Source organism: Polypterus senegalus, chromosome 15 (assembly GCF_016835505.1).
Source record: "Polypterus senegalus isolate Bchr_013 chromosome 15, ASM1683550v1, whole genome shotgun sequence".
NCBI classification, from domain to species: Eukaryota; Metazoa; Chordata; class Cladistia; order Polypteriformes; family Polypteridae; genus Polypterus; species Polypterus senegalus.
Genome location: NC_053168.1, coordinates 2,810,749 through 2,835,394, shown reverse-complemented (window position 1 = coordinate 2,835,394; position 24,646 = coordinate 2,810,749). Strand labels below are relative to the sequence as shown.

The 24,646-nt window shown below is 45.9% G+C and overlaps 1 protein-coding gene across 1 annotated transcript; it reads left to right on the top strand.

Annotated features, from left to right (window-relative positions):
* Window positions 1-8,763: 8,763 nt before the first annotated feature.
* LOC120516100 lies at window positions 8,764-22,898 on the top strand. Its single transcript, XM_039737562.1, has 2 exons — window positions 8,764-9,089; window positions 20,553-22,898. Exon 2 carries the CDS (start codon window positions 20,589-20,591, stop codon window positions 22,896-22,898), a length of 2,310 nt encoding a protein of 769 aa, XP_039593496.1. The 5' UTR covers window positions 8,764-9,089; window positions 20,553-20,588.
* Window positions 22,899-24,646: the final 1,748 nt, after the last annotated feature.

The following is a 24,646-nucleotide window of genomic DNA, read 5'->3' as shown; positions in this document are numbered from 1 at the left end:
TAAACTTGTAGCAGTGTATCGGCAGCAAAAAATATAGGAATACATTTTATTAGGGTTTCAAAAACACGTTAGGGGGGCGCGATTAAAACTGTTATGAAAACTCGGGTCGCAAATACTTAAAGGCTGAGAAACGCTGTTGTAAGTCGATGTTTTCATCTTCCGCACCATCACCACCAACTGTTTCACTCTATTGATACGCATTTAACTAATTTGCCGTGTTACCGATCGACATTTTTGACATTAATTCGTTTGACTGGTGCTAGGATTGCCCGTGTACTCATTTCTGCTGTTGATAACCCTTTGTGCTGAAATTCTTCAACAAGATTTGGACATAATACATCTTCTTTGATTGGGAACTTAAAGTGAGGGAAACATTAAAATGTGTAAGAGCTGAGAGCGCAGGAAGTGTGTCTGACAAAAGCATTCACACCAATGAGAGGTGAGAGGACCGCGAGAGGGCGTGGCTTAATATGGTTGAGAGGAGGGCGGGACTTGAAAAAATCTTCCAAAGAGTCTCGTCTCATCGCAGTATTTTTTTTATATAATAGAGAGATTAAGCTTTCAGAAATTTCTAAGCGCCTGTTTTCACTTTCTCATTCTGCGGGGCAGCGAGTGCTGCTTGACGAGAAAAAACTGAAGTGAAGGGACTTTAGCACACAACTTCAACATAACGAAATGTGAAAAAAGTGACCGGGTGTCCAAACACGTTCTGAAGGCGCTGTATCTAAGAAAATAAAAATGTGTACCGTGCCCTAGAAAACACTTAGCAGCACCTCGCCCTCCACGTCTCCAATGTTTGTGAAGGAAACGCGGTCCCCCCTGATCCCACCCTCAGCCGTGAATCAAAAGGTACTTTAACAGCCATTCGTCTCAAATGTTCCTCATAGAAACTGAGAATGCTCACGGAGCGTAGGCAGCATTCCTGTTCAAGGGAAGGACTGGCCCTCGAGGTGGGCTGCGGGTCCTTCAACCGGCAGCGGCTTGTCAAATTCCAGCTGGCAGCTTTGGCGTTCGGCCCTGTCACTCAATCCTCTGCAGGGTCGCCACTCCTCTGTTGGTCTGCGCCTGCAGTGATGCTGCTGATCCTGGGATTTGAGGTATTTATCTCCAAGTCAATTGCTTACATAAGGAAACATTTGTGGGGCTGAGGAGGTCCCTGCGTTTACAGGAAAAGTCTCTCTGATCAGCCAGGAAGCCAGCCAGTCATCAATTCATTAGCCAGGGAGCCCTGGGCACTCGTGTAGGTAACAGCCAGCTGTTGTTTAAAAAATAAAAACAAAGTCCGAAAGATCTGAAAAGACACAGAAGAGCCGATCAGCAGGGCTGGGAACATCTGTGCTGAAGAAAAATGGAAAACTGGAAACAGAATTAGAATTGAAAAATGCATCATGTAGTGGACATTTGACAAACAAGAGGAGACCATTCAGTCTGTCAAGCTTGTTTGTTTAGCAAACTGCTAAGCTGATCTCGTATGTCAGATCCTCCTCCAAGGTTGTCGAGCTTTCTGCTTCAACTCCATATCTTGGTAGTTTGTTTCAGGCTCCCACAATTCTTTACATAAAGAAGTGCGACATGGCTTCAGTCCTAAATGAGCTTCCACAAATGTCCTCGAGTATGTGGTCCTTTGTTAAGCTGAAAGAATTCTGCTGGATCAGCTATCAATAGTTAGACAGAATTGGGAATAGTCGGCAGGATTACATAGACAGATACCCTACATCGGATACAGAGTATTTTGTATAGTCAGCAGAATCTCAAAGATAGATAGATAGATAGATTTTGGAATAGTTGGCAGGATTACATAGACAGATACTCTACATCAGATACACAGTATTTAGTATAGTCGGCAGAATGACATGGATAAATAGATAGTGTCACACAAGTGCAAGTAGGAGTCAACTAAAGGGCCTGAATAATGCCAATTCCATGTCTGACCAGGGGGCGGCGGGGTGCGCTAACTGTCTTTCTCATACCTTTGCAGACCATTCTCGGGAAATCACGCAGGGTTCCGGCACCTGTGATGACATCACTTCCGGGGCATTTGATTATGTCTCTTCCTGTCCCACCTCTGAGGACGTCACTTCTGGCCCCTCCCCTAATGATGTCACTCCCGGCCCCGCCTCTGAGGATGTCATGTCCGGTCCAGCCTATGATGATGCCAATTCCTACACTGGCTTTTAAAGTGACCATCTTGTCTCTGTAACTGGCAGTTCAGTTGTGGACCCCAATCTGGAAAGATCTGTATATTAATTCTTAAATCCATTTTGCTGCCAGGACATATTGTATGGGTGGCTGCCCCAAACCTTTTTAATGTCTCATTCATGGTTTTTGTAGATAGATAGATAGATAGATAGATAGATAGATAGATAGATAGATAGATAGATAGATAGATAGATAGATAGATAGTGTGGGATGCAGTATGGCCGGCCGTTCATCCTGGCCAATACCCCCAGGCCGCTGGGTGAAGCCCTGCATGCAAAATAGAGGTGCCCCAAGTTCCAGCAGGGCATCATGGAGAGTGGAGTTTTTCATCACAGCCCTGCTGGATACCATGGGGACCTCCAGGGGACGCTGCAGGAAGACACAGAGACTGTGGATTCACCTATAACCCGGAAGTACGTCTTAGTCAAGGCGACAGAGGGAATGACGTACTTCCGGGATGAAGAAGAGGACTTTTTATCTGACCCGGAAGTGATAGGAAGTCACATGGACTGAAGGACGGGAAACACGTCCGGGTCAGGGAATATAAAGGATTTTGGGAAATTCCCAGACGGCGAGCTGAGCTGGGTGGAAGGGTGGCAACGCGTCTGGGAGTGGTGGAGTGTTTAATTATTGTGTATTTTGTTTTGGTTAATGAGTATTGGGGAGAGGAGGGTGCTTTCTGCACTTATTTGTCCGAATAAAAATAATTATTGGACTTTTACCTGGTGTCTGGCGTATAGTCTGAAGGTTCAAGAGGACGACAGCGCCCTCTATCTGTCACAATAGATAGATAGATAGATAGAACATTAGAACATCTTTAGAACATTCTAGGCGAGAACAGGCCATTCAGCCCAACAAAGCTCACTAGTCCTATCCACTTATTTCTTACAAATAAGTATCAAGTCAGGCTTTGAAAGTCCCTGAAGTCTTACTGTCTACCATCCTACAGACTGTGTTCCTGAAGAAGGTCAGTCGTGACTGCTGATTGGGCGACTCGGCCCGTCAGGGATAAGCAGAGGAGCTGCCAGGTAAAGAGAATGGAAAAAGGACTCATCCTGCCAGCAGTTTAACTTTGCCTTCAATGGAATCATTTTGTGGGTTTTTAACCTCCACGTTCACCCGTTTGAATGGATTATTTATTTGACAGTTGAAGCATTGCACTTTCTTTTGATCACTTTTGATTTGTTTTAATAAAAGCACTTGGACACTTTGCCTGGAGTGTTTTGTCTCCACCTGCCAGCTCATTCGGTTACATTATCGATGGTCGCGGGTTCCCAAAACCTGAAGAGGGAGCATGGAGCAGAACCCGCACCGTCACACCCTGGGAAGATTTTGCCCCAAATGTGCTCTCTCCCTCCAGCTGGCACCCTGGCTGGGTAATGGCCCTGGCCATCCATTACACTAGTAACACAGAAGGTGGCCACATAGAATCTTTGTAAATGTTAAAAAAAACGTATTAATACAAAAATTCTCTCTAACAAAAGAAAGCTCCGGAGAGCACAAACGGCAAAATGAGTCACTTGTAACAAAGGCAATCCAATCACGATTTGGTAGGATTTTGGGTCCTCAAAGGCCACCAGTGTTTATTTGCATCGTTAGGTCCACTTCCACCATTGTTAGGGGTGTGGCCTCTGAGGTCATGACCCCAGGTGTAATCAAAGTACTGGAATAAAAGGACTGCTATGAGTTCACATCTTCATCCAATCTGCATTGGAGGATCTCATTGCAGGCTCAGGACGAGAGGGGTCACTGCCGCAAATGATGTTGTCCCCCTCCTTTCCCCACAATGCCGTGAATCCACAAGAGGAAGACATTTAGCCCCACGGCTTATGGTTCAGCTGCCATAAAACCTTAGGCGTCCCGGAAGGAGACATCATTTACTGACCAGGGCGGCCCACCCAACGGTGCACTGCTCTGATGATCCCACTGAAGGGACAAATACTTGTAAGTGTCTTTTCTGTTTTCTTTCATTTATATTTCTGTCTCTGGACAATAAACAGGACAACCCGGTTGGCACCCTGAAATGTCCTCGCTCTTTCTGACGTTGTCATTTCCACACCCAACCCAGCCACACTGTGGATGCTAAAACTCTAAGGAGCTCCATGTTTATCACTGTGCTCTTTTCTCGCGTGTACCTTTGGTGTTGGCCCTCGTGTTCTCTTGACCACAATTATGGTCTCTCGCATTGGGCTTCACTTTCGATTCACTTTATATCATTTTTTTTTTTTGCTGTTTTGTTTTGTTTTTTAATCGCATCTCCCGATTTTCACTCAAAAGTTTATCTGCCAATTTGCCAACAGAACACAAAGTCCCAATCCAATGACAAAGGAACGACAAACAGAACAAAAGATGAAAAATGATGATAAGCACAAGATAAAAAAAAACACAACAAACACTCGCCTACTCCACTTGAGTCTCTCAAATGAGCAGCCGGGAACTGTGAGAGACCCCCTTTTATAGGGACGAGGAGGGTCCTTGGCAGTGATGGGCTCCTACAAAACCCCACAAGGCGCATCACAAAGGCTGAGAGACCAAATGAAAAACAAAAAGGTAATGCAGCCAATGAACAAAAGTAACATTCATAGACTTGTAGCGAGAAGAGCATTCGGGGTCCTCTCTGCGTGGAGTTCTCGCGTTCTCCCTGTGGGTTTCCTCCCACCGTCCAAAGACATGCAGGTTCAAAGAATTGGTGACATTAAATGGGCCATAATGTGTGGTGTGTGTGGTCAACCTGTGATGGACTGGCGTCCTCTCCAAGGTTTGTTCCTGCCTTGTGTCCTCTGCTAGCTGGGATAGGCTCCAGCACCCCCTGTGACCACTGGTCTAGTTAGAAAATGACTTTAATAGAAATCAATTCATCAAAAATGGACAAAACAGACATACAGTTGAAGTCAGACGTTTCCATACACTTTGTGTGAATTCCTCCTTTATAAGCCCCCCACAGATGTTATACTAACAGACTATACATTTGACATAAGACGTCGACTTTGTGCAGATCAGAAGTCATTTTTTCCACCAATGTTCACAGACCCTCTGAGTATTTCACTTTTTATTGACCATATCACAATTCCAGGGGGTGTCAAGTTTACAGACACTTTTGTTAACTGAGCCTTTCAACAGCTTGGAAAACTCCAGAAAATGACGTCAAGCCTTTGGGCAATTCGACAATGAGGTTCTGATGGGCTTCATTGGAGTCAATATGTGGATGGATGTTAAGGCCGACCATTAAACTCAAGGCCTTTTTGCTTGACATGATGGGAAAAATCAAATGAAATCAGCCTGAAGCTGATCTGTGGACCCCCACAAATCTGTTCATCCTTGTTAACAATTCCCAAAGGCCTCAAGGTTCCATGTTCATCTGTCCAAACAATTACACTCAAGTATAAACACCACAGGACCACCCACCAAAGTCAACAGACTTTGACATGAAAAGTGCAAATCAGTCCCAGAACAACAGCAAAGGACCTTGGGAAGATGGTGGAGGACACCGGTAGTCAAGTCTCAATATCCACAGTGAAACAAGTCTGACGTCTACATCACCTGAAAGGCACTGCTGCAAGGAAGAAGCCACCACTCCAAAGCCACCATCAAAAAGCCAGACAGCAGTTTACAATGGCATGGGGACAAAGAAATGTCCTCTGGCCTGATGAATCCAAGATCCAATTGTTTGGCCATAATGACCATTGTTACATTTACAGGAAAAAGGGTGAGGCCTGCAAGCCCACCGTCAACCATAGGGGTGGGAGCGTCACATTGTGGGGGGGCTGGCAGGCTTCACAAAACAGAAGGCGTCACGAGGAAGGACAATGACGGAGAGACACTGCAGCAACATCTCAAGAGCAGGTCACAAATGGGTCTTCCAAATGGACAAGGACCCCAAGCAGAACGCCAACACTGGGGCAAAATGGCGTGCGTGAGCAGAGGAGGCCTACTGACCTATCCCATTTACAACCAGTCCTGTCTGGAGGAGTGGGACAAAACATGTGCAAGAAGCCTGTGGTGGGCAACCAAAATGTTTGGCTCAAGTTAAACAATTTAATGGCAATGCCACCAACTATTAACAAAGTGGATGGAAACTTGTGACCCACTGGAATTGTGATCTGGTTGTTCTTTATACAGCCTCCAGTTAATCCAAAATGCTGCTGCAAGAATTATTACAAGAACAAGAAAATACGAACACATCACTCCAGTTCTTAAATCCTTACACTGGCACCGGTTAAGTTTAGGGCAGATTTCAAAATCCTCCTTTTGACATATAAAGCATTAAATGGCCGAGGTCTGGCTTACTAGTCTGAACTTGTCATGACTTACAAACCTGAGCGCACATTAAGATCTCAAGATGTCGGTCTTCTTAGGATTCCAAGGATTAATAAAATAACAGTGGGAGGTCGAGCTTTTAGTCACATGACCCCCCTAAACTGTGGACTGTTCTGCCTAATAATATAAGAGATGCCCCTTCAGTCTCAGCTTTCAAATCCTCACAACTTCAGTTTAGCACACCCTGACTAGAGCTGCTGATTAACTGTGCAGACTGCATCTCTGTTGGTAGTCATTAGCACTAAAACGGAAGTCACATGATAGTTAGAATTTGTTACTCACCCTCCTCACCTATTCTGTTTCTGTTCTCCGTACTTAAATGTGGCACTTGGTGCCCACTGCTTACCTGCCAAAGTTGTTTTGCCTGCCTAAGATAAAGTCATCCCTGATGGAGGATTGCAGGAATCATCGGGTAGAGGGGTCCTTTCATCAGATTGGCTCGCCCAAGGCTGACTCAGCTGTGGGATGGCCAAATGGGGGAGGCAGCTTGATGGCTGAGGTCTCCAGGACTCTAAACAAATCCAAATCATATTATGGGATATCATCTACTGTTAAATTCTGCTCCGTACTTCTAAAATTTTTATTATTATGCCGTATTAAGGATTTGTTCTGTTCTGTGTATTGTATTGTATTGTATTGTATTGACCCCCTTCTTTTTGACTCCCACTGAATGCCCACCCTACCTGTAAAGGGGTCTCTCTGTGAATTGCCTTTCCTGAGGTTTCTTCCATTTTTTCTCTACAAGGGTTTTTTTTGGGAGTTTTTCCTTGTCTTCTTAGAGAGTCAAGGCTGGGGGGCTGTCAAGAGGCAAGGCCTGTTAAAGCCCATTACGGCACTTCTTGTGTGATTTTGGGCTACTATATAAAAATAAATTGTATTGTATTGTATTATATATGGTCAAGAAAACGTGAAATACTCTGAGGTCTTTGACCCACACATAGTAGACGTCTTACACGATGTGTCAAATTTATAACTTGTTTGTGTAAAACCTGTGCAGGGGTTAGAATGTGAGTTTGAAAGAATTCACCACAAGTGGATGGAAACGCCTGAAACATCTAAACTGTACAATCTGACCTCCAACCTTGGGGTCCCAGCTGTAACATAAGACCCCAATTGCCAGTTGACCAGCTCCAGAAAGACTATTGGTTGTTGCATGCGTCTTCCATTACAGAATGATGGAGGCCACTCAGGGCCGTCTTAACGCATGGGCAGGCTGGGCAGTTGCCCGGGGGCCCCACGAGCATAGGGGCCCCATGCTAATCTTTGTATGTTGTGACTTGCTGAGTGGCCATGTAGGTAGGGGTCCCAGTGCACTGCTCTGCCCGGGGGTCTGTAATGCTGTTAAGACAGCCCTGAGGCCACTTTACACTTTGGAACCTTCAACACTGCTGCCTTCCCCAGATCTGAGCCTCGATGCAATCGCCTCCTCTCTAAGCTCTGCAGGTCATTCCCTTGGACCTCAAGGCTTGGGCATTGTCACCTGTGGCCTCAAACCTCAAGGCCTGGGCATTGTCACCTGTGGCCCTTCCATAGACAGGTGTGTGTGCCTTTACTAGTCGTGTCCAAACGGCTGAATTGACCACAGGTGGACCCCCAGTGCTGTCTGCCCTTGATGATCCACAGAACGGGACACATTTCAAGTGTCACAGCAAAGGCCCGGAGTGCTCACGTCAAGGAGACATTTCGGCATTTAAAGTCCTGTTTTCGCTTTGTCATTCTGGGTTATTGAGTGTTGCTTGATGTTGGGGAACAAAATGAGTTGAAATGATTTTGGCACAAGGCTGCAACACAACAAAATGCCACAAAAACTGAAAACTTTGTGAAGGCGCTATATGTGTGTTTCAGTATTTACAGTAGTTATGGGCATTTAGTTGAACTTTCTGGTCAGAAGTCCTCAGCCCAATGACATTCTACTTGCATGAATGCCTTCAGAGCAGTGACAATATGACAGAAGCAGCACAGACGCACTCATCTGTTTATGTATGCATGTACGTATGTAGCGACACGATAGGCTCCTTGATGGAGTAGGCCATTAGCCTTCATGAGCAGGTGTCCCTAATAAAGTGGACTCTCTGAGTATATATGGAGGTCTCCACCTTCTCCCCCTATGAAGAGCCCTGTCGATGGACTGTCCCGGCTGTTATCTTGTTATTCTCAGTGACTCAGGCTTTTTTTGAGATGGCAGGGCAGGAGGCCTGGTGGCTTTCTATTTGCAGCTTAACATAAAATCTAACATCATAAGAGCACAAGGTATGGGAGACATCGGCCTTCAGAACTGGCACTTGACTCTTTATTTACGTAGGGCATTTTTCTCTTCACTTTGTCTCTCAGCTTTTTGAAGATTGAAAACAAACTGACTTGGACTGGAATTCTGGAGTTATTTTTTGGAGCTCATTGCCACACTTGATACTCTTAACTGCTAAATATCTTGACATTTGGAGACTAAATGGAGGAAACCCAACTACACTTTGGTCGGTGAACTCCCTGCTCGCAACACAAAGAAAGCAAACGATCCTCTCCAGAAGGAGAAAAGAAGAAAGGACAGAAAGACAGAAGCGCTCCGTGCTGATAAGGTACAGTGCCATGTTTGCCTACCTGCTTGCTTTAGCTTCCTGTATGTAGATGAGTCGAACCGAGTCAAACTTGGGAGAGCATAGGAATTAACGTGATGATGCGACAGGCTAACATCCAAAAATTTTAAAAGTTTAGCTCTTCTTCTACCTCTTCTATATGGGGTTGATGGGCTTGATCGACCATCTCCATACAGCTCAGTCCTCCACCTCCTTGCCAGTCAAGCCATTTTTTTTCTTCTGATCCTCTTTTACCTCATCCATCCACCTTCACTTTGGCCTTCCTCGCATTCTCTTCCCCTGCACTTCCATTCTCACCACTTTTTTGCCCACATCTTCATTGATTCCTTGTTTCTCCTCATCACATGTCCATACCATTTCACCCTATGTTCCTGGACTTTCTTAGATTTCTCTCCCACTTCTGTTGTCCCACCGATTGTCTCATTTCTTATTTTACCCTTTTTTGTGACTCCACACATCCATCTCCTGCTGTGCCCCCTTTACTGCCCATGGCTCGGCTCCATCCATCATGGCTGCTCTGTCTTACCTTAAAAGATCTTGGCCTTAATTCTTTGATCACATGACACTCCTGATACCTTCTTCCAATTGTTACATCCCTACTCTACTCTGCATCTAATTCTCCATCTTGGGCTACCACTGATCCATCCATTATCCAACCCACGGGGCCCTGGGTCACGGGGGTCTGCTAGAGCCAATCCCAGCCAACACAGGGTGCAAGGCAGGAAACAAACCCTGAGCAGGGCGCCAGCTCACCGCAGGGCACACACACACCATGCACACACTAGGGACAATTTAGGATTGCCAATTCATCTAACCTGCATGTCTTTGGACTGTGGCAAGAAACCCGCGCAGACACGGGGAGAACATGCAAACTCCATGCAGGGAGGACCCGGGAAGCGAACCCAGATCTCATAACTGCGAGGCAGCAGTGCTACCCACTGCGCCACCGTGCCGCCGCTACCACTGACCCTCGATATCTAAATTTCTCTCTTTTCAATGGTTCCCCCGGAATCCTAACATCTGAATCCCAATTACCATTAAACCTCAGATATTCCTCCTCCTCCCCCGTCTTCTTCTTCTTCTTCTTTCTCCACTTCTATGTGGGGTTGATATGCTTGATCAGCCTTCTCCATACAGCTTGGACTTGAACCTCCTCACCAGTCAAGTCCTTTTCTTTCAGGTCTTCTTCAATTTTTATCCATCCACCTTCACTTTGGCCTTCCTCGCTTTCTCTCCCCCTGCACTTTCATTTCCACCTCTTTTCCGCCCACATTGTTTCTCCTCATCACATGTCCATACCACCTCCCGCTATGTTCCTGGACTTTCTGTGATGTCTCTCCCACTTATGTTGGCCCTCCAATTGTCTTATTTCTTGTTCTGTCTTTCTTTTGACTCCACACATCCATCTCCGACCTTCTCATTTCTGTCACATCCACCTTCTTCTCCTGCTGTGCCCCCTTTGCTGCCTGTGGCTCAGCTCCATCCATCATGGCTGCTCTGTCTCACCTTTAATCTTGGCAGTAATTCTTTGATCACATGACACTCCTGATACCTTCTTCCAATTGTTCCATCCCCACTCCACTCTGCATTCAATTCTCCATCTTGGGCTACCACTGATCCTCAATATTTAAAGTTCTCTCTTTTCAGTGGCACTCCCTACATCTAAATCCCAATCGCCATTAAACCTAAGATATTCAGTCTTCTTCTTCCTATTTATCATCAGTCCACTACCTTCCTCTTCATTCTTCCAACTTCCTCTCCACTTCCTCCTTTCTCATGTCATCAGTACAAATCCTGCACCGGGGGATTGGACTTTTATTCCAACACGCAACACATCCATAAGCAGATCAAAGAGGTATGGATTTCAAGAAGACCCCTGGTGCAGACCTCCTCTAACTGGGGTCTTGTCTGTGTCAATGAACGGATGCTTGAGGGCACTGTTGCCCAGTGAAACCCAACACACAGATGCAGACACTGGTTTAAAAGCACCCAGAAGTATTTTTTCTTCCTTGAAGTGCCCAACGCACCTCCACCACCATAAACACAGGTGGCGCTGTGGTAGTGCTGCTTTGCAGTAAAGAGACTGGAAGATTGTGGGTTCGCTTCCCAGTTCCTCCCTGTGTGGTTAGTGCTTTGAGTACTAAGAAAAGCCCTATATAAATATAATGAATTATTATTTATTTATTATTATTAATAAACAGAATACAGTAATCCCTTGCTATATCGCGCTTCGACTTTCGGCTTCACTCTATCGCGCATTTTATATGTCAGCATATCTAAATATATAACGCAGATTTGTCGCTGCTTCGCGGGTTCTGCGGACAATGGGTCTTTTTACTTCCTGTACGTGCTTCCTCAGTTGGTTTGCCCAGTTGATTTCATACAAGGGACGCTATTGGCGGATGGCTGAGAAGCTAACCAATCAGAGCACGCAGTTAAGTTCCTGTGTGCTGACTGGCTCAGCGATGGAGTGCCGAAAATCGATTCCGCTGCGTTAACCAGGAAGTCTCGTCTCGCTCATTCAGCATCAACGTGTTTCGCTGTGTAAAGAGTTCACTTTTGTGCTCTTTTGTGTTTATCTTTGTGCGTACTCAAGCTCTTCATTGTGGCTCCAAAATGATCTGCTCCTGCCACTGCTTCAGGGGCCGTGCCCAAGCGCCAATGGAAGATGTTAACGATTGCCGAAAAGGAAAAGCTTTGGATATGTTGAAGGAAGGGAAAAGCTACACCGCTGTAGGACGCCATTACGGCATCAATGAGGCTACGTTTCTTTTTATTTAAATAGTAGGAAAGGAATAAAAGATCTACGGCCGCAGTGTCCTTTTAGCCAGGGTGCAAAACGAGTTGTAAGTGGATGTAATAAGGCGGTAGTCTGAATGGAATCTGCTTTAGGGATTTGGATTGAAGAAGAATAACGGCGGTGCTACACAGTCGCCTGAAGAGCGCAAACACGAGTTTTTTTGCAGCCTTTGTCGATTTTCATAAAGTGTTTGACTCGGTTGATCGAGCTGACATCCTGAGGGTTCACGAGATCCCCTCGAGGTTGCTGGATATCATGGCCAGCCTGTCCACTGGTACTGTGAGTGCCGAGCAGAGTGAAGGGAGGACCTCTGCATTTTTCCCAGTTGATTCTGAGGTTCATCAGCGGTGTGTTCTGCTCCTACTCTGTTCAGTGCTTGTATGGACTGGGAGTTGGGCAGGGTTGTTGGGTCCAGCGGCTGTGGGGCATCTGTTGCTGAAGAGAGATTCACGGATCTTGACTTTGCTGATGATGCTGTGATCTTGATAGAGTCCATGGTGGCTCTGATTGGGGTCTCGAGAGACTAAGTGAGGAGTCTGAGTGTCTGGGCTTACGAGTGTCCTGATAAAAACCAAAGATCAGGCTTTTAATGACCTCTTAGGCACGGCCATCAGCAGTGTGTCTGTCTGTGGAGAGAGTGTAGACCTCGTCATTGAGAGGTTTACTTACATCGGCAGTGACATTTATGTGATGCTGGTGACTCTACTTATAAAGTCAGTAGACGGATTGGGAGAGCATGGGGGGTCATGAGGTCACTGCAAAGGAGTGTGTGGCGCTCCCAATATCTATGCAACAGGACGAAGGTCCAAGTCTTTAGAGTCCTGTCTTGCTATATGGTTGTGAGACATGGATGCTGTCCAGTGACCTGAGACGAAGACTGGACTCCTTCATGTGTGTCTCTCTGGAAAATCCTTGGGTACCGTTGGTTTGACTTTGTGTTGCTCGTGGAGTCCCGAATGAGGCACATGACCTGCATTGTGAGGGAGCATCAGTTACGGCACTACGGCCATGTGGCACATTTCCCCGAGGGCGACTCATTGTTGGGGACCCAAGTGGCTGGACCAGGCCAAGGGTTCGCCCATGTAACACCTGACTGCGGCAGATAGAGGGTCATTTCCGGGGGGTAGGACTGGACCACGTGTCTGCCTGGGGGGTTGCCAACCGGGATCCCGAGTTGTTTCGCCGTGTAGGGGGTGCAGAAACGCGCTGTACCAGTGCAAGCTCCCTAACTTGACTTGACTTGACTTGTCCGCTGCGGCTCTGCCCACGTAGTAGCGAAACAGGACAAACTTTAAAAACCTAATCTCTATTAAAATAAAAAAATCCTGGGATGAGAGACAAGACGTGATTTTCTCAGAGAGACATTTTCACATCCCGCGAGACGAGACTTTGTGCCAAGAGATTTAACCAATAAAAGACAAAGAGTAGATGACAAAGTAGTACATCCTAAAGAATTCAAAAACATTGGCACGATACACATGCAGAGCAGGCTAGAGATAATGGAAGTGAGCAAATTCGAATGGCTCAAAAATTTTATAGTAAAGATCGCATTAGCGCAAACAAAATGAAATAACGGAACAGCGGAAAGAGATTGAATATATTGTTTGGATTGAAACTTTAAGTCGGAGGCTCATCTAATTCGTGTTGCCATCCCAATGAAGAGGCGTATCTGTGAGAATTAAAAGATTTGATGTTTGGTGAAAGTGAAATCCACATATGCGAGTGGCAGAGATGCGAATTGGCTGGTGCGTAGCGCAGGCCGGGGGGTTGGCGAGTGAAGTGAGCAGGTAAAAAAAAAAATTCCATTCTGGTCAAGCAGAAAGTCTGTGCGCTCCAACGTCGCTGTATCTGATCGCGTTCAGCTCTTGATGGGAGAGCACGTGGCCTGATATCTCTGGCAATGAGCAGGTGCCCTCTAAAACACATGTAGCTGTGATCTCTCTCTCAAAAACAACAACAACAACAACAACATTTATTTCTATAGCACATTTTCATACAAACAGTAGCTCAAAGTGCTTTACATAATAAAGAATAGAAAAATAGAAGACACAGTAAGAAAATAAAATAAGACATTAGTTAACATAGAAAAGGAGTAAGGTCTGATGGCCAGGGTGGACAGAAAAAACAGAAAAAAAACTCCAGACAGCTGGAGAAAAAAATAAAATCTGCAGGGGGTCCGAGGCCACGGGACCGCCCAGTCCCCTCTGGGCATTCTACCTAACATAAATGAAATAGTCCTCTTTGTAGTTAGGCTTCTCACGGAGTCACTTGATGAGGAGTCAAACGTTACTCCTTGACAATCTGTAGATAATAACGTCTGCTGAACAAATGGGTATCGCTAGCTAAGCGGAGGCCAGGAGCACTCCAACACGTGGCGAGAGGTGGGGCAACTCGACTGGAGGCTGGCGCGTGAGTGAGGAGGACCCCACACAGCTCCCTACTTCTGAGGTCCCGCCTCCCCCTCTCCTCAGCCTCTATCTTGGATTTGCACAAATAAATCTCCTTACCTTCAATGTGACCACTTGCATGGAATTTGACTCCAGAGGGAATTCCAAAACAATGGAAGAAAATTGTAAGAACGACTCACAGAACCAAACATTTATTTATAATTGGGACACTGGACAGAATTCTGGTGTAATGCCAATGTGCCCAACTTCTCATTAGAGCATCTTTTATATGCTTTACCATCACACGATGCCACAGTGGCACGTCCATTACAGGTTGGAAGAGCAGGTTAGCAGGATCTGCTGAATTGCCCTCTCCTGTATTGCTGGTCTGTGCAGCTCTTTATTAACTGCCATCTCAAAGGACAATGCCTGTGCTGTGCTGTACCTGCTTCTACAGAATCGGCCAACAAGTAGAATTTAGAGTGGGTTAACAGTTACAACATTTTTACCAATTTACATTAACTAAGGTTAATGCTTCAATACTTTGTGACCACCAGGAGGGTTGTAGCCCCCCAAACCCACAGTACAACTTCACAGACACGAGTTCTGGCAAAATATGTCACAAAGGCTTTAAACAAGGCATCAACTAGCCACACCACAGCTCTTCTCTCTTCTTTGTCTCCTCCAAACCTCATCCCTCTGAGCTTTGTCCTCTTTCCTCCAGATTCCCAACTCCCCCTTTGATGTCAGACCCAGGAGTACTTCCACTGGAAGGGTGCAGCCTTGATGGGAGCATTTCCAGGAAGTCACAATAAGTAAGGATTGAGAATCCCTTCATCTCCCCTGGTGGCACCAATGGAACCCAAAGGGCTACCTCATGGGACTACAACTCCCAGCATGCTCTGTGTGCGTCTATGTGGGGATCCTAAGCTAGGGAGTCTGCCACCTAGTGTATTGAGGGAGACAATATTTATCAATGCTCATCCCACCGACCAATCCTTCTATTGGCTGAGTAAGGATCCTTGTTCAATCCCGGTTGGGATGCCAGTCCTTTACAGTTTTAGCTCTGCTGTAAAACCATAAGAGGTCATTATATAAAGTGTGGTTTTCTTATGAATGTAAATGTTTCAAACTTTTTAATGTGACCTATAGGGGGCACCAATGAGCTCCCAAACCCTCCAACAACAACAACAACAACATTTATTTCTAGAGCACATTTTCATACAAATAATGGCACTCAAACTGCTTTACATGATAAAAAAGAGAAAAAAAAACAAAATAAATAAAAAATTAAATAAGGGAACACTAATTAACATAGAAAAAAGTAAGGTCCAATGGCCAGGGTGGACAGAAAAAACAAAGAAACTCCAGATGACTGGAGAAAAAAAAAAATCTGCAGGGGGCCGCGAGACCACCTAACCAGCCCCCTCTAGACATTCTACCTCACATCAATGACCTCAATCAGTCCTCATGGTATTCAGGGTTCTCATGGAAGAACTTGATGATGACAGTCATGTGGACTTTTGGCCTTTAATCAATTAATGGAGGGACATCACGGTGCTTTGATCGGGTGGTGGTGGTGCAGATCGTCACACCACAGGAAACCGGAAAAGGAACAGAAGAGAGAGTACGGGTAAGTACGGATTGTGGAGCCACCATGAATAGTAATGATAATTAATTGAATATGCAGAGCATCAGGATTAAACTAAGATGAAGATATGAGAAAGCCATGTTACAGTAATGTGTTTATAGCAGTTTGTTAAAGTACTCCACCATATCAGCCTGGTGAATTTCTATCAGTAAACTCGTATTCCCGACTTGAGGTGCCTAACAGAAGAAGGCCGCCTGCCCGCCTCACCACTTCTTTTAAGTTTAGCTCTTGGAATTCTAAGCAGACCCTCATTTGAAGATCTAAGGTTACGATTTGAAGTGTAAAGTGACAGGCATTGTGAGATATAGGATGGAGTGAGATGACTGAAGGCTTTATAAACCATCAGCAGTATTTTAAAGTCAATTCTAAACGGCACAGGTAACCAGTGTAGTGACGCTAAGACTGGGGTGATGAGCTCCGATTTTCTTTTCCAAGTTAAGATTCTAGCAGCTCCATTCTGCACTCGGTGTAATTGATTGATGTCTTTTTTGGGTGGTCCTGAGAGGAGAGCGTTACAGTAATTTTTGGGTGGTCCTGAGAGGAGAGCGTTACAGTAATCTAGCCGAATGAAAACAAAAGCGTGGATTAATTTCTCAGCATCTTTAAATGATATGAGGTCTAACTTTTGTTATATTTCTTAAGTGAAAAAATACTGTCCTAGTAATCTGATTAATATGCGATTTCAAATTCAGGTCAAAGTCAATAGTTACCCCTCAATTCTTTACCTCCGTCTTGACTTTTAATCCTAATGCATCAAGTTTATTTCTAATAACCTCATTATATCCATTATTGCCAATCACTAAAATGTCTGTTTTCTCTTTATTTAGTTTGAGAAAATGACTACTCATCCATTCAGAAACACAAGTAAGACATTGGGGTCAGTGAATCAAGAGTGTCAGGGTCATCAGGCACTATTGATAAGTACAGTTGTGTGTCATCAGCATAGCTATGGTCGCTCACGTTAGGCCTCGAGATAATCGGACCTAATGGAAGCATGTAAATCGAAAAGAGCAGCGGACCCAGGATAGATAGAGCCTTGTGGACCACCATATAGAATATCATGTGTCTTTGAAGTATAATTACCACAACTAACAAAGAATTTTCTACCTGCCAGGTAGGATTCAAACCAATTTAAGACCCTGCCAGAGAGGCCCACCCATTGACTAAGGCGATTTCTAAGAATATTGTGATCAATGGTGTCAAATGCAGCACTCAGATCTAAGAGGAGGATGAGAACAGATAAATGGCCTCTGTCTGCATTTACCCGCAAATCATTGACTACTTTAACGAGTGCAGTTTCTGTGCTGTGATTTGTTCTGAAACCCGACTGAAATTTATCAAGAATAGCAGGTTTATTGAGGTGGTCATTTAACTGCATACTGACTGCCTTCTCCAGAACTTTACTTAAGAAAGGCAGGTTAGAGATGGGTCTAAAGTTATCAAGAGCAGATTATTTTTCTTGAGTAGGGGTTTAACTACAGCAGTCTTAAGACAGTCTGGGAAGACCCCCGTATTTAATGACAAATTTATTATGTTAAGAATATTATCAATTAGCACGCCCGATACTTCTTTGAAAAAACTTGTTGGTATTGGGTCAAGGATGGAGGTGGAGGGTCTCAGTTAAGAAATTATTTTATATAAATCAGGTAAATCTATCCTGGTGAAATTTATAATTTCTTTATAATGGAGTACCAGGGTGCAAGAGGATCACTATTGGTGAGATATACTATATTATTTCTAATATCAATGATTTTTGATTAAAAAATACAGCAAAAGCCTCAAAAGTTTCACTGGAAGTATTTTGGAGGCATTCCCTTGAGTGGCCTGGTTTAGCAGAGATGATCAATCGTAGAGAATAAGACTCTGGGATTACTAGCATTGTTATTTATAATTCTAGAGAAATAACAGCGCCTCTCAAGACGGACTGTGTGTTACTACCTCATAGTGGACAATCAGTTTAGTCTTCCTCCATTTACGCTCAGCTCTTCCGGCATGTTCTCTTTAGATCAGACACTCTTTGGGTCTTCCATGGTATAACAATGCTAGAAGATTTTTTAATTTTTCAGGTGCGACTATGTCAGCAACAGCTCTCACCTTTGTATTCAAATTCTCCACCTTACTATTTAGATTATCCTCGCTATTGTAGTAACACACCAATGTCGGTTCAAGCAGTGATTAATGTTCACTGCATAACGTGAGCTGCCACAGCTATGCTGACGACACACAACTGTACTTATCCATAGCACCTGATGACCCCGACTCTCTTGATTCACTGACCCCAATGTCTGACTTGTGTTTCTGAATGGATGAGAAGTCATTTTCTCAAACTAAATAAAGAGAAAACAAACATTTTAGTGATTGGCAGCAATGGATATAATGAGATTATCAGAAATAAACTTGATGCATTAGGATTAAAAGTCAAGATGGAGGTAAAGAATTTAGGGGTAACTGTTGACTGTAACCTGAATTTGAAATCACATATTCATCAGATCACTAGGACAGCATTTTTTCACTTAAGAAACATAACAAAAGTTAGACATCTTATATCATTGAAAGATGCTGAGAAAAATTAATCCCTGCTTTTGTTTTCAGTCGACTAGATTACTGTAACGCTCTCCTCTCAGGACCACCCAAAAAAGACATAAATCAGTTACAACGAGTGCAGAATGGAGCTGCTAGAATCTTAACTTGGAAAAGAAAATCTGAGCACATCACACCAGTCTGAGCGTCACTACACTGGTCACCTGTGTCATTCAGAATTGACTTTAAAATACAGCTTATGGTTTATAAAGCCTTAAATAATCTCCTCCATCTTATATATCGAAATGTCTGACACGTTATATTCCAAATCGTAACCTTAGATCCTCAAATGAGTGTCTCCTTAGAAGTCCAAGAGCTAAACTTAAATGAAGTGGTGAGGCTGATGGCCTTCTGCTGTTATGCACCTGAAATCTGGAATAGCCTGACAATAGGAATTCACCAGGCTGATACAGTAGAGAACTTTAAAACACTGCTGAAAACAAATTACTTTAACATGGCCTTCTCATAACTTCATCTTAGTTTAATCCTGATGCTCTGCGTATTCAATTAGTTAACATTACTATTCATGGTGGCTCCACAATCCGTACTCACCCCTACTCTCTCTTCTGTTCCTTTTCCGGTTTCCTGTGGTGTGACGATCTGTGCCACCACCACCACCTGATCAAAGCACCGTGATGTCCCTCCATTGATGGATTAAAGGCCAGAAGTCCACATGACCGTCATCATCATCAAGTTCTTCCATGTGAACCTTGAATGCCATGAGGACTGATTGAGGTCATTTATGTGAGGTAGAATGTCTAGAGAGGGCTGGGTGGTCTTGTGGACCTCCTGCAGATTTTATTTTTTTCTCCAGCCATCTGGAGTTTTTTTTTCATCAGACCTTACTTTTATTCGATGTTAATTAGTGTTCTCTTCTTTTAATTTTTATTCATTTTGTCTTTTTTCTCTTTCTTCATCATGTAAAGCACTTTGAGCTCATCATTTGTATGAAAATGTGCTACAGAAATAAATGTTGCTGTTCATTATGGAGACTGGCCTGGACACAGACAGGCAGACGTCGTTTGAATCGCCACACACGTTTTTTTACACCGTGTACAGTACAATAAGGTGAAGCACACACAACCCCAGTACTCCCCCAAAGTCCAGGCCTCACAGTGCCTCTCTTCTCTTCCTCCCCTCCTTGACTTCATCCTTTGCACTCCCGACTCCAGCCATCGAATGGAGGGAAGCAGCCCCTTTAATGCTCACCCGGACGAGCTCCAGGTGCCTCCCAAGTGTGGCGGAAGTACCACTCCGGGTGTCCCTGGTCTTCTTCCCCCCAGCACTTGCCAGGGCTCCTCAAGCACTGGGGTGCCCCCCTGGCGGTGACCACGAGCCCCTATAGGGTTCCCGTGGTCCCCAAAGCCACCAGGGCGGATGCCCCTTCGTGGTCTGGAGGAGGTGTAAACCCTCCTCCGGTCCTTCTGGGCATCCCGGCTGGGTGCCACCTCCAGCCACTCGCCACATCATAAATTCCTCACAGATGACGTACGAATATCACACAATTGCTCTCACATTCTCTGACTCTTCTCCTTTCTTCCTCTTTTTTTTTTACTCTTCCAGGCATGCTGTGTCCACCTCTGCCCAATGCTGGCTGACCTAAATGAGGTTGGGCAGCTTATTTTATGTCGTACCCAGCAGCAGTACTTCCTTTAAGGGGGGACGATTTGCCCCTGCGGCCGCCCCTGGTGGCACCAATGGAGCACTGCAGGGCTGTGGTACTGGACTACACTTCCCAGCCTGCCCAGCGGGTATCCATGCAGGCATCGTAGTCCTCTTGTGTCAGGGGAGGTAACGGTTTGTACAACTGGCCTCCAGCTGTGCCTCCGTTAAGATGGCCTCCCAGCCGGGTAGGGGTCCTTACGCTAAACCATGCCAGGTGACCATCACACTGTGTCACATTTATCCCGTTTGTCTCTTATTGTATTTTTCTCAGTTTTGTGTGCACCTAAAGAGGCACATTTTGGGTTTAAACTTCAATAAGTTCTGAGCTTTTTATTGTCAAATTCCGTTTGTGTCTTAAACAGGTTACGATTTGGAGTGGAACGTCCCAGGGTGCCACAATGAGAATTGAGCTTCGTTACGTCATGCCGGGCCCAACAGAAAGCCGCCCGCTGCTGTTGCTCGAGCTTCAAGACGCGGCTGGACAGAAGTGCGACCAGCTTCACGACGTTGTGAAGGAAATCGAAAGGCTCAAAGGGAATGAAGTGAACGGCAATAAAATAAGCAGCCTGATTGACACGAAGTTTCATAAACTCCAGCAGGACTATGAAAGCCTGAATAAGGAGATCTTACTGTTGCTGACCAAGGAGGAGGAGAAGAGGAAGCACCGCAAAGAGTTCTCGTCGAATGTAAAGATGTGCAACGAGTTCCTTGGAGCTACGATGAGTTGGCTTCAGAGGGTGCAGCAGCGACGGATCAAAAAAGAGGGCAAAGTGTCGACGGGCACAGCGATGGGACCGCTTGGGGACAAATTCAGGGGTCTGATGAGAGGAGATGACGTTCAACCAGACGACCGAGCTTCCCGGGTGCTGGTCAGGAAGACCACAGACGTCACAGCGTTTGGGGGGTCACCTGAAAGTAACGCCGACTTGGTGACATCGCGACACTCCACCCGCCCGTCCCCACACACAAAGTCCCCAACATGCAGGAGGAAAGCCGAGGAACGGGCAGCGGCTTTGAAATGGACGCCAGCTCTTGAGGTCCACGGGGTCCGGTCGGCTGGTCAGCAGAAAGCCCAGAAAGAGTCCAGTGCAAAATGGAAAGGCCTCGATGTGGAGGCGGACGGAATGAACAGTTACTACATGGCCAAGACGTGCGAGTGTAGAGGGAGCAGGGAGGAGAATGACAAGGGGGTCCGCTCGGGTCCAATGAGAGCTTCAGACGACTCGGAGGGGCCGGAGATGTCAGGTCAGCGGAGCACAATGGCGGAGCGCTCGACTAAACCACAGAGGGTGATGTCCCTGCCACCCCTGCACGTCCCAGTGTTTGACGGCGATCCTCTGGACTTCTTGCTGTTCTTTAGCTCTTTTGACCATTTGGTGGACAGTCGGTGTGAAAGCGATGAAGACAAATACTTCTACCTGCACCAGTTTACCAGCGGGACGCCACACGTCATTGTCCGGAGCTTCTTGCACAAGGCGTCAGATACGGGCTACAGAGAAGCCCGAAACAAGCTCTATAAATTTTATGGGCACAAGTACATGATATCGAAGGCGTTTCTGGACAAGGCGATGGAGTGGCCACCGATCATGGAGGACGACACCGAAGCATTGCACTCCTACTTGTTCTTTCTCCTCACGTGCAGAAACGCCATGAGTCAAGTGAACTGCATGGAAGAAATGAACTTCGTGGCAAGCATGAGAGCCTTTGTCTCAAAGCTTCCCCACAAGCTTCGGCAGAGTTGGCAGCGGACGGCCTTCAGGATCGAAGACGGGGGACGTGGGCGACGGGCAACGTTTCCCGACCTGGTGGAGTTCCTAAATCGTCAGGCTGAGAAGGACGTGCACCCCGCGTTTGGGAAGGACTCCGGGGGTCTCCCATCTCCAGAGAGCAAAGACAAGACCCCGGAAGATAAGCCCCTTCGCAGAGGCACCCAGGGGGAAAGCCGTCTCGCCACGGCCCCCGAAAAGGAGACCACCCAAGACGGGGCCGTCAAGAAGTCCAAGGCGGCCGTTTGCTCGTTCAAGAAGCCTTGTGCATTTTGTAGCGGTGGGCACGCTCTGGCAGAATGCAGGAGGATCAAGGAACTGACCAACAAGGTCAGGATCGAGTTTTTGAAGTCGAAAGGCTTGTGCTTCAAGTGTCTCAGACAGGGGCACCTTAGCAAGAACTGCGAAGACAAACTGAAATGTCGAATCTGTGCCCAGCTTCACCCGGACATCTTGCATTTCAACAAAGAAGAGAGAGTCGCTCCTGTCGCAGAAAAGGAGAATGGCACCGGGACCGAGAACGGAGGCATGGGGGCACTGGGAGCCGGAGGGGCCAGCGAAGGTCAAGTCAAAGCCAAGTCGAAGGGGGCTGGCGGGCATGGTGGTGGCACCAACTACCCCTGTATGGGTCCTGGCAGGGACAACGTGACCTTGTGCGCCAAAGATCCTCAAAAACGAGGAGGAGGAGAAGGAGGAAGAAGTCCAACTGCTACCGGCACGCAGCCAAGAGACGGCGGCGATACAAACGCAAATGCGGACGTGGAGAAACTGCAGCAGCAGCTGGAGGACATGAAGGAGAAGGCGCTGTGCCCAGTCTGCCTGGATCACGTCAAGAATACGGTGTTCATGTGCGGCCACAGCACCTGCCAGCCGTGTGGGGACCGCCTGAGTGACTGTCCCATTTGTCGCAAGGCAATTGAGCATAAAATTCACCTCTATTAAGGCGGTGTGGACGAGGTCCCCCCGGGGAGGAGGGTCTTCACGAAACGTCTTTGAAAATGAGAGGCCTGCATACATACTGTGTTTTAAATCTTGGGAACCCTGCCATGTTGTTTTAGCCTTAAGCGATGTGAAAGATAAGATGGTGGCACCTTTATATGTAACGTGAACGCACTTTTCTTTGTTCAGCTTGACTGCCTCAAAAACGGACTTTTTCTTGGATCTGGGGTCACAAACGAGTGCCATTCCCTGAGTGCGTTCAGAACTTGCAGCAAACCTGTCGGTAACTGAAAATTGGCACAAATACACCGTGCTTTATTATTTCGTGTACGCGAAAATGCTGCAGACGTACTTAACGCTGCTTCTCTACCACTTTTTTAAATGAAATATCAGCCACTTAAACCACACGGGTATGGCGACTTAAAGCCTTTGGGATACGGTTGGTTACGTTTCTTTTGCTTTCCTAATTGGAGCACAGGTGAGTGAAGTGACTCGCTCAGGGTCACACGGTGTCAGGATTTGAACCCACAACCCACCCTTACCTACTGCACCATACTGCCTGCCTGTGTGTCACTTTCTCCTTAAACACCCTACACCCTCCTTAAAACATCATGGAGGTGGAGATGCCGATTCTGTTTGTCTCGATAATATACACACAAATGAATAAGAAAGAGGGAGAGAGTAAAGGGTTAGGGGGGCAGCCGACACCCCACTCAGCACAAAAGGAGAAACCTGCTAAAATATTATTGATGACTATCTGCGCTACCCGTCCAAGACACGTTGAAATCTAAGTTATAGGCGTAGACCTCGGTGCTCACGTTTCAGTGCACCATCTGTTTGAATCTCTTTGTAGTGCATGTAGTGATAAAATGCATTGCATGTGTCCTTTCAACAGACGGCGCATCTCAAACGTGTAAAAATGAAATCTAACACACTTCTCATTCCAACAGATGGTGCCCCAAAAACATTAACATTGCCTTTACGATTCCCAATCCAAATGGCATATAACAGACATGTGCATTACATTTGTCATACCAACAGGTGCTGCTTCACAGACATTAACACTGCTTTCATTAATCCCATTCCAAATGGCATATAAGAGACATATGCAATGCATTTTTCATTCCAACAGCTGGCGCATCACAAACATGTAGTAAAGAAATCGGGCACATTTGTTATTTCAACAGATGGCACATCACAAACATTAACAATGCTCTTACAAATCCCATACCAAATGATAAATATAATAGACATATGTACTACATTTGTCATTCCAACAGATGGTGTTTCATAAACATTAACACTGCCTTCATGAACCCCATACAAAATAGCATATAACAGAGACATATAGTCAGGTCAGGTCAGGTTGGGGAGCACCACACAACATAACAGCGTAGGATGCCAGTTGGCAACCACCCAAAATCGACAAAAACTGACATGCGGACCAGACCCACCCTCCAGACATGACAATCTATCTGCTGCAGCCAGGTGTTAATGTGGACATCCCCTTGACCTGGTCCTGCTCCTCGGGTCCTCAGCAATGACAATCCTGAGAACCAGATCATCCTCAGGGAATCGTGCCACATGGCTGTAACTGACACTCATAATGCAGGTAATGTGCCTCATTCGGGACTCCGTGAGCAACCCACACAAAGTCAAACCAGCGCTACTCAAGCATTCTCCAAAGAGACACAGCACTGAAGGAGTCCAGACTTTGTCTCAGGTCACTGGAAAGTGTCCGTGTCCCACAA